At 51.3% G+C, this 12,509-nt stretch overlaps 1 protein-coding gene, 1 long non-coding RNA gene and 1 pseudogene across 3 annotated transcripts in view; 1 reads left to right on the top strand and 2 right to left on the bottom strand.

Annotated features, from left to right (window-relative positions):
- Window positions 1-8: 8 nt before the first annotated feature.
- Window positions 9-6,579, top strand: RINL (Ras and Rab interactor like). The gene is made up of 12 exons (XM_044256569.1): window positions 9-238; window positions 1,281-1,369; window positions 1,564-1,723; window positions 2,987-3,089; window positions 3,355-3,427; window positions 3,514-3,578; window positions 3,845-3,994; window positions 4,085-4,510; window positions 4,872-5,189; window positions 5,448-5,579; window positions 5,740-5,912; window positions 5,995-6,579. The coding sequence occupies exons 1-12, from the start codon at window positions 188-190 to the stop codon at window positions 6,049-6,051; spliced, it is 1,797 nt and encodes a 598-aa protein (XP_044112504.1). The 5' UTR covers window positions 9-187; the 3' UTR covers window positions 6,052-6,579.
- Window positions 6,580-8,438: 1,859 nt separating this feature from the next.
- The window catches only part of LOC122911649, a 19,447-nt gene continuing 15,376 nt past the window's right edge, over window positions 8,439-12,509 (bottom strand). For both annotated transcript variants that reach the window (XR_006385499.1, XR_006385500.1), the window contains one exon: window positions 8,439-8,678. This is a non-coding gene — a long non-coding RNA (uncharacterized LOC122911649). The remainder of the gene's footprint in view (window positions 8,679-12,509) is intronic.
- On the bottom strand, window positions 11,646-11,771 carry LOC122914667 (annotated as a pseudogene).

Below are 12,509 nucleotides of genomic sequence, written 5' to 3'. Positions count from 1 at the left end.
GGAGAGAAAGCCAAGATGTTGACAGGGGACTCTGGGGGTTGCAAGACTCCCAGACTCACTGACTGCCAGAGTTCCTTCCTCCAAAGCCCAGTCACATAAATCCTGAGCCCCCGGGAAAGAGAAGAAGGTCGATTTCAGATACCCCCCAGCCCCGCCTCTTCCCCCACCCGCCCAGCTTCCTCTCTCTATGAGGAACACTTTCACTTCCTGCTCCTCCCGGCCTCCCTTCAGAGAACAGGTAGGGGTCCCCAGGGACCTAGCGGCTGGTATCGTCACCCCCCACTGCCTCCCTTTGGTACCAGGCTGCTGCCCCCCTCCCACCCCACCCAGCACCCACTGGGCGCCCAGGCGAGCGTCCGCCCCCCTGCCCCCACCCCCCCTGCATGCTCTGGGCAGGGCACCTGCTCACCTTCCCCACCCTTCCTAAAACCCTGGGTTTCTAGGCGTCAGCGGGCTGATTGATCTGTTCAGTTCTTGGTTACCCATCTCCTATATCACCCGCGAAGGCAGGTGCCCGTTCTTTCCACAGGACACCCAGTCAGGGCCTCTCCTAATTAAGAATCTGTTGTTTGGTGCACAGATGAATGGACCCAGGGGTCCTACTCCTGGCATTGCTGGCAGGGAAAATACTCAAAAAGGCCTACCTTGAGAGAGAACTCATGCTAGCTAGGACTGTGTACTTGCTGAAGAGTTGAGGTCCAACGGACAGAGGGACAGATGCATTATAAAGCAAAAAAGAAAATGCTAGCAGTAACATCTAGGTAGTGGATATACAATGTTACCCGTCAAATTCTGGTTTTCTGGATGTTTGAAAAGTCCCGTGTGAAATGTTGAGGAGGGAAAATTTGAGGTCCCCCCCCCTGTGGTCTGGGAAGGGAGGAAGAGAGGACGTTGTATAAGATAGGTCATATTGACAGCTCCTTCTGTGGGCTGAGCATCCGTCCCGGCACTGGGTTCTGGCAAGGGCTGGTATCCAACTGGTCCCCGTCTGTATTATGGCAGCACTGGTTGTCAAAAGCTGAAATATTTCTGCATCTCTCAGTAAATAGCTGTCCGTCTGGGTCCTCCTCTTTCCCCCCTCCCCACCAAGACCCACTGGCTTCCCTCCTGGGATCCTCAGATCTCCCCCACCCTCCTGAGACTAAAGAATTAACACCTGCCATAGCAAGGGGCCTTGGGTCCATTCTGATTGGTCAGCGTTTCTGCCATATTGGTTGTAAATCTGTTGAGGATTACCCCTGGATTGGAGCCACCTTGAGCCTTATCTTCCTCCCTGCCAGAGGCCAGGCCATGGCTTGCTGGCCTCCTGTGTCCTGAGGATGGCCCAGCTGGAAGACGAGGCCTCTGCAGGCCCCATCAACGGGGAGAGGTGAGGGCTGCTGGGGTTGGGGTCTCCAACTCCTGCCCTAGCTTCAGAAGCCCCTTCCATCCAATGCCCACCCACCCCCCAGAAGACCCTGAATGCCATCTCATCCCTTGGCCCCTTCCTGCATCTTTGATTCCCACTTCAGTGTCCCACTGCCCACCTCTAATCCCTTGTCTCCTGGACTCTGCATGTCCCAGATGGGTTCCATCACAGGTGAATGGAGCAGGTGAGACCCCCATAGGGGTCCTTGGGACCCCAGAGCCACTCCTTCGCCTCTGGAGGACGTGGGGGGTGTGGCAGATCCCAGAGCTGGATATCCAGGATGCAGAAGCCCTTCTTGAGCTGTGGCCTCCGGGGGTGAGTACTCACAGCCAGGGACCTTCTCTTACCCTCCCCGGGTCACCACGGACCAGTCAGGACTCTGCTGATTCCTAGCAACAAACACCACAAACCAGGAAAACTGAAAAGACTGCTTACTGATTCCAGGGACCAAAAAACCCAGAAGTGAAGGGAATTTCCCGGAATGTCTGGACCTGAGCATTAAACAACTTATAAAACTCTCCCCATCTCATTTCTGGGCTTTGCTTCAACTGTGGGATAAGCCCAAGGAACAAACACTTATTCTACAGTAGCTTAGGTAAATAGGCTTTTATCTTTCTGACACATCCAGAAAGGTGGCTGCAGGCTCTGTCCCTAGAAACATCAAGGCCAGCTTCTCTGCCATTCTCTTGGATGCCCCTCACTGTTGCCAGGTGGCCACCTGCCCTGGGTCCAAATACATGTATGCGCTCCAGACAGGAGGAAGAAAACAAAGGAAATACCAATTGCACCAGGAAAACCAAAAGTCTTTACAATAGATTCAAAATACATGGATGGGATCCATGTGGAAATATTTTTTTAAAACTCACTTGGGAGTTATAAACCCAGAAGTGAGAAACACTGCCTACATCATCATCCATCTTCTCCGGCTAGGCAGATTATGCCAGAACAAGGCTACAATTCTACAAGGGATAGGAATGGACTTGGATAAGGCAACTAGCTGGTCTACACAGCTTCCTTCACAGGGGGCTCTGTCCTTGTGGTGCCAGAGATGACTGTCCCCAGCTCGTGGCCACATCCCACAGGTTTAGCCATCCCAGTGTAAAAAGAGGTTTCCTTTCAAAGAGCTCAGCAAAAATCTTATGGAAGATTTCCCTTGACTGGCCTTGATTTACATTCCCATCTCTGAAGCAATCACAGTGATGAGAAAATACTGTCATCCTATTGGCTATGTCAGGTCACAGGACCATCCCCAGGGCTTGGAGGGAGTTAGTCCAACCCACAGGGACGAAGGGAAGGAAAGGGTTTCTTTGAAAGAAATTTGGGGTATGGAATCTAAAATAAGGGAAATGGACACTGGGCAGGCAAAAGTAACAGATATTTGCACAAATCCCCTTCAAGATGACCTTTGCCTCAGGGGGGGCCTGGCTGGCTCAGTGGGAAGAGTGGGCAACTCTTGATCTCAGGATTGTGAGTTCGAGCCCCACACTGGGAGTAGAGATTACTTAAATAAAACTTAGAAAAAAAAAACAAAAAACCAAAAAGATGACCTTTTCCTCCATTCCCCCCACCCCACCCCAGAGCTTCCTGGTCACGGGACATGACCCCAGTCAGGTCCTTGTGTTGAGGACAGGAGCTTCACCAGGAGAAATCCACACCTACCAGATCCAGAAGCTTCCTGGTGGTGAGGAGCCTACCCCTAGATTCCAGCCCACAGTAAATTTAATCAGCTTTGCTTCCAAAATATCTCCCAAATGCTATTTGGTGCCATAAGTGGGATGCAAACATAAAGTCATAGGAAAAGATGGGAACTCCAAAGGGTAGAAATTTCCCTGTTTTGAAGATTTTGGTGGGGGATTACAGGACTGAGGAAGAGAGAGTCCCAGGGAAAATGAGGCTGCCACCCTTAACTTTTTTCTTCCTTGCCCCTTATTGCCCCCTCTGCCCAGGTGTGTCTCTGGAATATTCTAACCTCTGCATGCCAGACCTGCCCCATCTCCTGGCCTTCCTATCAGCCAGCAGGTACAGGTTCCCCATAAAAAGGGCTAAGGGGGTTCCATCCCTAAGACATCCCATCCACACTGCAGCTCCCTCTTACCTTTTCTCAGGGATGTTTTGCCCAGAACACTGCTCTTGCCCCCTCCCACTCTAAGGCCTGGAGACCAACATACAGGTGAGGGATGGCTCCCTAAGGGAGGCGGAAGCCACTTTCCAGGCTCCTTGGTCCAGCAGGATGGCCCTTCAGGGACCAGAATACTGGGTTTGTGGGAGAATAAAATGGGGGTGAGGGAGCTATGGGAGATTTGACTCCTGGGCCTGACTGACAAGGGGCCAGGGACCAAGCCAGGAATGAGGCTGGAAATTAAATCTCCCAGTGCCCTGAAGGAAGCAGGGCTGGGTTCTTGGACATCTGGGACACCTCGGTTTGCTGGTCCCCAGGTCCCCCACAGACTGGCAGTGTCCACCTCAACGTCCCGGAAAGGGTGCTCTCCATGGTGAACAAGCTCTATCTGGAGACTCACGGAGGGTGGGGGAAGGAGCAGATCCCCCCAGAGACACCTCCAGAAACTGAAGAAAGACACAGTTCTGGTGAGCTGGGTCGAACAGGGCCCTGGGCCCCCGAGGGACAAGGGAGCTATTGCCGCTGTTCTGTGGGGCCCAACTCTCTCTCACATCCAGCCCCCAGGAACCCTGCTCCTCACCGGGTCTCCTGGGTGGAAGGCCCGCTCAGTCTGGAAGTACACCATCCTGGGCCAGACCTGGCCAGCCTGGTGGAGGAAAAAGAGAAGGAGGACGAGGAGGAGGATGAAAACAAGGACGACTACAAAGATGAAGAGAATGGCCCCGAGGATGTGCTCACCCATCACATCCAAGCTCTGGCCAGGGCCCGGGGCAACTATGTGGGCAGACAGTTCCAGAGCCTTCGGGCGCGCCTCACCTCAAATGCCAGAGGCCCCCACAGGCCTGGGGACCCGGCCACAGAGCTGCTTCAGGATGTGCGCCACCTCCTTACTGACCTCCAGGACCACTTATCAAAGGACCCCGACGTCAGGGCTGTTTTTGGGAGCAGGGGGCCTGGGGTCCCCCAGAAGGACTATGATCTTGGTAATAAGGAGGGCTGGAAGGGAATTTATGGCCATTCCCTGACCCCACTCGGGTTCTCGTGTACCATCCCTTGGTGCTACCTGTGTGTCCACACCCAACTTCTTTCTCTCCATCTCCGTGCACCTGTTTGCCTAGCCACTCACATGCCTTTTCCTACATAGAGTAACTCCTGTTGCATTCACCACTGCTCCGTCTCTCGCATGTGTGACACCCGTACTCCCTTTTCCATAAGCGTGTTCACACCCGGGCTCCCTCTTCCACAGTGTTCTCTCACCCGTGTCTACACTTGTGGGGGGTCAGAGGCCAGAGCGGGGTGGTACTCAGACCTCGGGGCGCGCTCACCCACCCCAACCCCTCGCAGGTACTGCGGTGGAGGCGGCTTTGTGCCGGGCGGTGCTGGCGCCGTTGAAGCCTGCCCTGTGGGCGCGACTCCGCAAACTCCGAGCCCAGGAACTGCGGCGACTGCGGCAGCGACAAATAGCCCTGCGGGTGGGGGCGGGGCCTCCGGGATGCCAGGGGTTGGGATTTGAGGGGCCGGGCCCAGCCCCCGCCCTGCGCAGTCGCATCCACGCGCGCCTGGAGCACCTCCACGCCGCCTGCGCCCCACGCCGCAAGGTGGCGCTGCTGCTGGCGGTGTGCACTGACGTTTACGCAGGCCTGACTCAGGGGGAGAACCAAGGTAAAGGAGGTTCACCTGCGTCCACCTGGATGTGCGGTAGCTTGCCGGGTGGGAGACGCCTGTGTGCACGTCGAGGGGAGAGGGTGGCACGCTCTAGCGGGAGACGTCTGGTGATCTGGTTAGAGGCCTGGTGATCGGGTAGGAGACGTTTGCATGCCCAACAAGGTGGAAGGGCAGCCAGAGCCCATGTCCCGGGGATCGGATGCAGGTGTCTGCACGCCCCCATCTGCTTCAAAGCCTGTCCTCCCGCTCTGCCAGAGCCCCTGGGGGCCGACGCCTTCCTGCCTGCACTGACGGAAGAATTGATCTGGAGTCCACACATTGGGGAGACGCAGCTGGACGTGGAGTTTCTAATGGAGCTGCTGGATCCGGACGAGCTAAGAGGAGAAGGTGAGTCCCCACCCCAGAAACTCCGGGAATTAACAGGGGGAGCCCTAGGGGCCCAACAGCCTCTCCCTGCGGCGTCGGACAAGGCGGACAAGCCGCAGGGAGACCTGGGGGGGACCAGGGTTGCCAGAAAGCTGCACTGACCGCCCCGTCCTGTCCCTAGCCGGGTACTACCTGACCACGTGGTTTGGGGCGCTGTACCATATCGCTCACTACCAGCCGGATGCGGGCCGCGCACCCCAGGGGCTCAGCTCTGAGGCTCGTGCCTCCCTGCGCCAGTGGCACAGCCGGCGGACACTGCACAGACAGGATAGGCAGGACCACGCTGGAGCCCAGGTGATCGTCCCTCCCGACTGCGGGTGAAGAGGAGCGCTGTACCCATTGCCTTTCTCACCCGGCCTCCTGCCCCTCCCCACAGGTCAGCCTGCCCTTTGAGGAACCTTGGGCAAGAGACCCTGTGCCCAGAGACCAATGATGACGAGGGGTCTCAGACCCTCCTGCTCCTCAGGCAAGATTCCAGGGGCCCCAGGATGACACCAGCTTCTAACCCCTGTTGGCTTAGGTGCAGGGAGGAGGAAGGGTTCCCAGGAACAGAACCCCCTCTGGTTTGCCCCTTCCCCCTGCCCAAGATGGCTCCTTCCTAATTCCCAGAATCTGTGAACATGGCCAAAGCGACTTTACCCATGTGACTAAATCAAGGATCTTGACATGGAGAGATTATTTTGGATCATTCTGGGGCCCCAGTATAATCTCTTTGAGTCCTTGCAAGAGGGAGGCTGGAGGGGCAGAGTGGGATAAAGAGACGGGATTTTGTAAGCAGAGGGTGGAGTGATATGGCTGGGAATCAAAGCAGGCACCCTTTAGAAGCTGAAACAGACAAGGGGATTTTCCCCTGGAACATACCGAAGACTCAGCCTTTGATTTTAGGCCAGAAGAGCTATTTTGAACTCCTGACCTTTAGAACTGCAAAATAATAAATTTGTGGGGGTTTTGACCTGGTAAATTTGTGGTAATTTGTTAACAGAAGCAACAGGAAGCAAATACACTCTCTTACCCTGAACTTTATTTTCCATAGAAATTATCACTTCCAGGGTGCCTGGGTGACTCAGTGGGTTAAGCCTCTGCTTTCAGCTGGGGTGGTGATCTCAGGGTCCTGGGATCGAGCCCCACATCGGGCTCTCTGCTCAGCAGGGAGCCTACTTCCCCCTTTCTCCCTCTGCCTGCCTCTCTCTGCCTACTTGTGATCTTTAATAAAGAAAAACATCTAAAATTTTTTTCTAAAAATAAAATATCACTTCCTAACATACCATGATATGTACTTATTTATTGTGGTAACTGTCCATAGGCTCCCTCCCCTTAGGCCGCCCAACAGAAATACAATGCAAGGGGCGCCTGCGTGGTTCAGTGGGTTAAAGCCTCTGCCTTCAGCTCAGATCATGATCCCAGAGTCCTAGGATTAAGCCCCAAATCGAGCTCTCTGCTCAGCAGGGAGCCTTCTTCCCTCCCCTCCTCTCTGCCTACTTGTGATCTCTGTCTGTCAAATAAATAAATAAAATCTTTAAAAAAAGAAATACAAGCAAGCTATATACGTAATTATAAGTATTCCGATAACTCTATTACAAGAAACCAAAAAGAAGCAAGCGAAATTAATTTTAACAGCCTACCTGATTGAACCCAATATGTCCCAAATGTTATCACTTCAACCTGTAATCAACATCTGAAAATTAGGAGCACCTGGCCGGCTCAGTGGGTGGAGCATGTGACTCTTAATCTCAGGGTTGTGAGTTGAGCCCCACATTGGGTGTAGAGATTACAGAAAAATTAAGAAATCTTTTAAAAAATCCAAAAATTATTGTGCTGTGTAAAATTCTTTTTGCATATGTGCACAATATTCAAAATCCAGTGTGTATTTTATATAACAGCACACCTCAGCTGGGACCAGTCCCATTTCAAGTTCTCAGTAGCCACCACACAGGGCTTGGAGCTACCATTTTGGTGGATGGCCTTGGAATGTCAGCTCCAGGAGGCTAGTGGTTTCTGTCTTGGGCACAGCTCTATTTTCAGTGCCTAGACAAATCCCTGGCACCCAGCAGGTGTTCAGTAAATACTGGCTGAATGATTCAGTAACAGAGTTTCTGTGGAAGGCTGAAGATAGATGCCCAAAAGCTATTCCTGTCCTAATCTCTGGAATCCATGAACATTGCCTTATGTGGAAAAGGGTCTTTGGCGCGGTTTTTATTTTTTATTTATTTTTTATTTTTTTAAAAGATTTTATTTATTTATTTGACAGAGAGAAATCACAAGTAGATGGAGAGGCAGGCAGAGAGAGAGAGAGAGGGAAGCAGGCTCCCTGCCAAGCAGAGAGCCTGATGCGGGACTCAATCCCAGGACCCTGAGATCATGACCTGAGCCGAAGGCAGCGGCTTAACCCACTGAGCCACCCAGGCGCCCCTTTGGCCTGGTTTTTAAATGAAGGATCTTAAAATGGGGAGACTGTTCTGGATGATCTGGGGGAGGGCTCTAACTGCAATACACGTGTCCCTAGAGAAGGAAAGCAGAGGGAGATTTGACACTAACAGGAGAAGGTGATGGAAAGACAAGCAGAGAAAGATTTGAAGATGCCGGCCGGGAAGGTTGAAGAGTTGGTGATCACAAGGCAAGGAAAGCCATCAGGGTGGCACCTGGGTGGCGGTCAGTTAAGCATCAGGGCTTTGGTTTTGGCTCAGGTCGTGATCTCAGGGACATAAGATCAAGACCCATATCAGGCTCTGAGGTCAGTGGGGAGCCTGCTTGAGATTCTCTCGCTCTCACTCTCTCTCACTCAAGGAAAAGTAAGTAAATCTTGAAAGAAAGAAAGAAAGAAAGAAAGAAAGAAAGAAAGAGTGGTCAGCTACCAGATGCTGGGAGAAGCCCAGACAGGATGCTCTCCTAGCACCTCCAGAAGGTGGGGGTGGGGGGCATCCACACCTTGATTTCACCCCAGTGATACTGATTTCAGACTTCTCGCCTCCAGAACAGTAGAAGACATTTCTGTCATCTTAAGCCACTTAGTCCGTAGTAATTTGTCACAGCAACCACAGGAAATTCAACAGTTATTCAGCACTTAATATGAAAAAGAGAAAAATAGAGTAGAATTAATACCAGCCCAGTCTCACTCCCACAACAAGGGATATGCATCTACTGATGCAGAAATTAACTAGAAAGGTAGAAAAATCCCCTCACTCCACTTCACAGAGAGAGACAGATTGCCATTACAACTGACATTTTGCATTTCATAAAGACCAAAATTCTGTAATTTTAGACGTCATCCAAAAAATGTGCCAGGAAAGGGTTTTTTGGCGATTGTTTTTAAAAACCAAAAAGCTCAAAATGGCTGCAGTGGGCAGTGAGTCAGCAAGCAGGGATGGGGGAACGACAGGATGTGGCCTCTGGTCTTAGGTTCAGACAGAACTGAATAAGGGAGCTGGATCCCAGGAGACAGAGGGGACCATCATCTCCTTTTTCAAGAACCTTCAGAGCAAGCAGGGCACCAAGAATTTCATTGTGTTTACTTATTATGCATTTTAAAAAAGATTTTATTTACTTATTAGACAGACAGACAGAGCCCAAGCAGTCAGAGGGAGAAGCAGACTCCTCACTGATGAAGGAGCCCGATGAGGGGTTCGATCCCAGAACGCCAGGACTGTGACCTGAGCCCAAAGTGGATGCTTAACTGACTAAGCCACCCAGGTGCCCCGATTTATTATGCATTTATGTAGATATGTATTTTTTATAATTGTAGTAAAAATCATATAATACCAAATTTACCCTCTTAACTATTTTTTAGGTATTAATTAGAGTTATAATAGTGTTAACCATATTCACTATTTTTTGGTGTTAGTGTTATATTAGTGTTAACTGTATTCACACTGCTGTGCTAGGATTGTGTTAATATATACACATGGTTGTGTAACAGATCTCTGAAAGTCTTCGTCTTGTAAATCTGAAACTATGCCCATCATTCACAACTCCCATTTCCCCTTCCCCGGCCCCTGGCAATCACCATTCTCCCTTCTGTTTGCATGGTTTTCATGATTCTTAGGGGTCTCATTTAAGTGGAATCGTACAGTCTCTCAGTTAACTGGCTTATTTCACTAAAGCAGTATGTCCTTGGGGCACCTGGGTGGCTCAGTCGCCCCGCAGCTTCACCATTCTTTGTTCTCTGCATGGGCAGGCCTTACGGGCAATCCCAGTTTCTGGATTTCCTCATTATTAGATTCCAGCCCTGTAGTTTCGGGAAGTACACCCTGGAAGTAGGCTGTGTCCTTCTCAGGACATCCCCTAGGGGGCCCCCGTGATGGGCAGGGCTAAGTGCTGGTGGAGTTAAGAACTGTATCGGTCGGATCAAGGCGCCGTAATAAAAAAGCACAGCTGGGGGGCGCCTGGGTGGCTCAGTGCATCAAGCCGCTGCCTTCGCTGGGGTCGTGATCTCAGGGTCCTGGGATGGAGTCCCGCATCGGGCTCTCTGCTCGGCGGGGGGTCTGCTTCCTCCTCTCTCTCTGCCTGCCTCTCTGCCTACTTGAAATCTCTCTGTGTCAAATAAATAAATTTTAAAAATCTAAAAAAAAAAAAAAAAAAAGCACAGCTGGGGTGGTTAAAGCACAGAAAGGCGGTTTCTCACAGTGCTGGAGGCTGGAAGTCCAAGATCAAGGCCTTGGCAGGTTTAGTCTCCTCTGATGCTTCTCTCCTTGGCTTGATGATGGCCATTTTCTCCTTTTGTCTTCACCTGGCCTTCCCTTTGTCCCTGTCTGTTACATTAGTTCCCAATCTCTTCCTATAAGGACGCCATTCATATCGCCCCGGGCTACCCATCTGACTTCATTAACTTAATAACTTAATCACCTTTTTACAAAAGATTTTATTTATTTATGTGAATGAGAGAGAGCCAGATAGAGAAGTGGCCGGGATGATGGGGAGAGAAGCAGACCCCCCATCAAGCAGGGAGCCAGACTCTAGGCTCCATCCCAGGACCCTGGGATCATGACCTGAACCCAAAGACAGACACTTAACTGGCGGAGCCCCCCAGGCACCTCTAAATTAATCGCCTCTTTAAAGGCTCTTGCTCCAAACACAGTTGCATTCTGGGAAACTTTGGGTTAGGACTTCAACATATGAATTTGGAAGGGAGGGTCACAATTCTGCTGGTGGTGGGAAGTGACTGCCGGATCTCTGCCCCTCTGAGTTATGATGTCATCTGCGGGTGGGACCCTGGGACCCTGCGAAGGACCTGTCCCCAACAGCCTTTCACCCAATGCTTTTAGCACCTCTCCTTGGTTCTTGCTGAGTCATTGGATTTATTCCTACTGCTATATTCTATTTATAGCTGGTGATACTGCTTTTCCACCTCCTAGAGTGAAATGACATTTCCTGTTTTTTTTAAAAGATTATTTATTTATTTATTTGAGAGAGAGAGAGAGAGAGCGCGAGCAGGCAGGCACATGAACTGGGTGGCAGGGAGGCAGAGCAGGCAGAGGGAGAAGCAGCCTCCCCACTGAGCAAGGAACCCAATGTGGGACTTCATCCCAGGACCCTGGGACCATGCCCAGAGCCAAAGGCAGACACTTACTGAGCTACCCAGGCACCCCTGACATTTCCTGTCTAAATAGAGGTGTTGAATTAAAAAAAAAAATGAGTTGATTTCAAGAAAACTATCCAGTAGCTAAGTACATGGGTGATGCATGGATACGTGGCAAGGCATAGGAAAGTGAAATGCAAAAGATGGGTGTTTGGGCGATCGCTGGTTGAGGGCTGTGGGGTTACACCCAGTATTTTGTTCACTCTGGAGCTTGGGGAAGCTCGGAGCTTTGTGCTGGATGCCTCCTCTTGTGGTCTCACTCCCATGGTGTCCCAAACTGGCCACAGCATCTCCCCTGCACCTGCTCCTCCTCCTAGTACCCATTACAGGGGGCCCTCATGGTACTCCCCAGTCCCTAGGCTAGAGCCCTGAGTCCCATCCTGGTCACCTCCCTTCCCCCTCCCATGCCCCTCCGCCATCCTCCCATTCCATGGCCCTATCCTGGTCCAGCCCAGCCTCCACTGCCTCCCGGCTTCCAGTCCAGGGGATGCCCTCCCATCCAAGTACTAACCAGGCCCGACCCTGCTTAGCTTCCGAGATCAGACGAGATCGGGCGCGTTCAGGGTGGTATGGCCGTAGACCAGGGGATGCCCTCCAATCCATGCCCACACGGTGGCCAGAAGGAAATTTAATTTAATTTGATTTGATTTATTTATGTTATTTTTAAAATATGTTATTTATTTATTTTTAAATCAGAGAGGGAGGAGCACAAGCAGGGGGAGTGGCAGGCAGAAGGAAAAGCAGGCTCCCCGCTGAGCAGAGAGCCTGGGACTCAATCCCAGGACCCTGGGATCATGACCTCAGCAGAAGGGAGCCACTTCACCGGCTGAGCCACCCAGGTGTCCCAGTGTTATGCTATTTTTAAGATTTTAAGTAATCTTTACAGCCAACATGGGGCTCGAACTCACAACCCTGAGATCAAGGGTCGCCCGCTCTTCCAACTGAGCCAGCCAGGCATCCCACATTTTTCATTTTGATGTAGGCTAATTTAGTTTTTCTTTTGTTGCCTGTCCTTTTGGTATCATATCCAAGAAATCACTGCCAACTCCTGTGTCATGCAGCTTCTCCCCTCTGTTTTCTTCTAAGGGTCTTAGAGTTTGACTTCTTACAGTTAGGTCTTTGATTAATTTTAGGTTCATTTCTGTATATGGTATTGCGTAACAGTCCTACTTGACTCTTTTGCATGCGGATATCCATCCCAGTTTTCTCAGCACCATCAGCTTAAAAGACTGTCTTTTCCCATTGAATGAGTTGGGCTCTCTTGTCAAAAATCATTTGACCTGGGTGACGCCATCCGTTAAGGGACCAACTCTTGGTTG

The sequence above is a fragment of the Neovison vison genome, chromosome 7 (assembly GCF_020171115.1).
Source record: "Neovison vison isolate M4711 chromosome 7, ASM_NN_V1, whole genome shotgun sequence".
Classification (NCBI taxonomy): Eukaryota; Metazoa; Chordata; class Mammalia; order Carnivora; family Mustelidae; genus Neogale; species Neogale vison.
Note: the sequence above shows the minus strand (reverse complement) of the source record. Positions and strands in the feature narration are given on the sequence as shown.

Excerpts from the sequence above, each read along its gene's own strand:
- RINL (XM_044256569.1), top strand. The coding sequence starts at position 188 with ATGAGGAACACTTTCACTTCCTGCTCCTCCCGGCCTCCCTTCAGAGAA. Across the intron at positions 1,724-2,986 it reads TTGAGCTGTGGCCTCCGGGG|AGCTTCCTGGTCACGGGACA; the intron begins GTGAGTACTCAC and ends ACCCCACCCCAG. Across the intron at positions 5,913-5,994 it reads AGGACCACGCTGGAGCCCAG|GTCAGCCTGCCCTTTGAGGA; the intron begins GTGATCGTCCCT and ends CCCTCCCCACAG.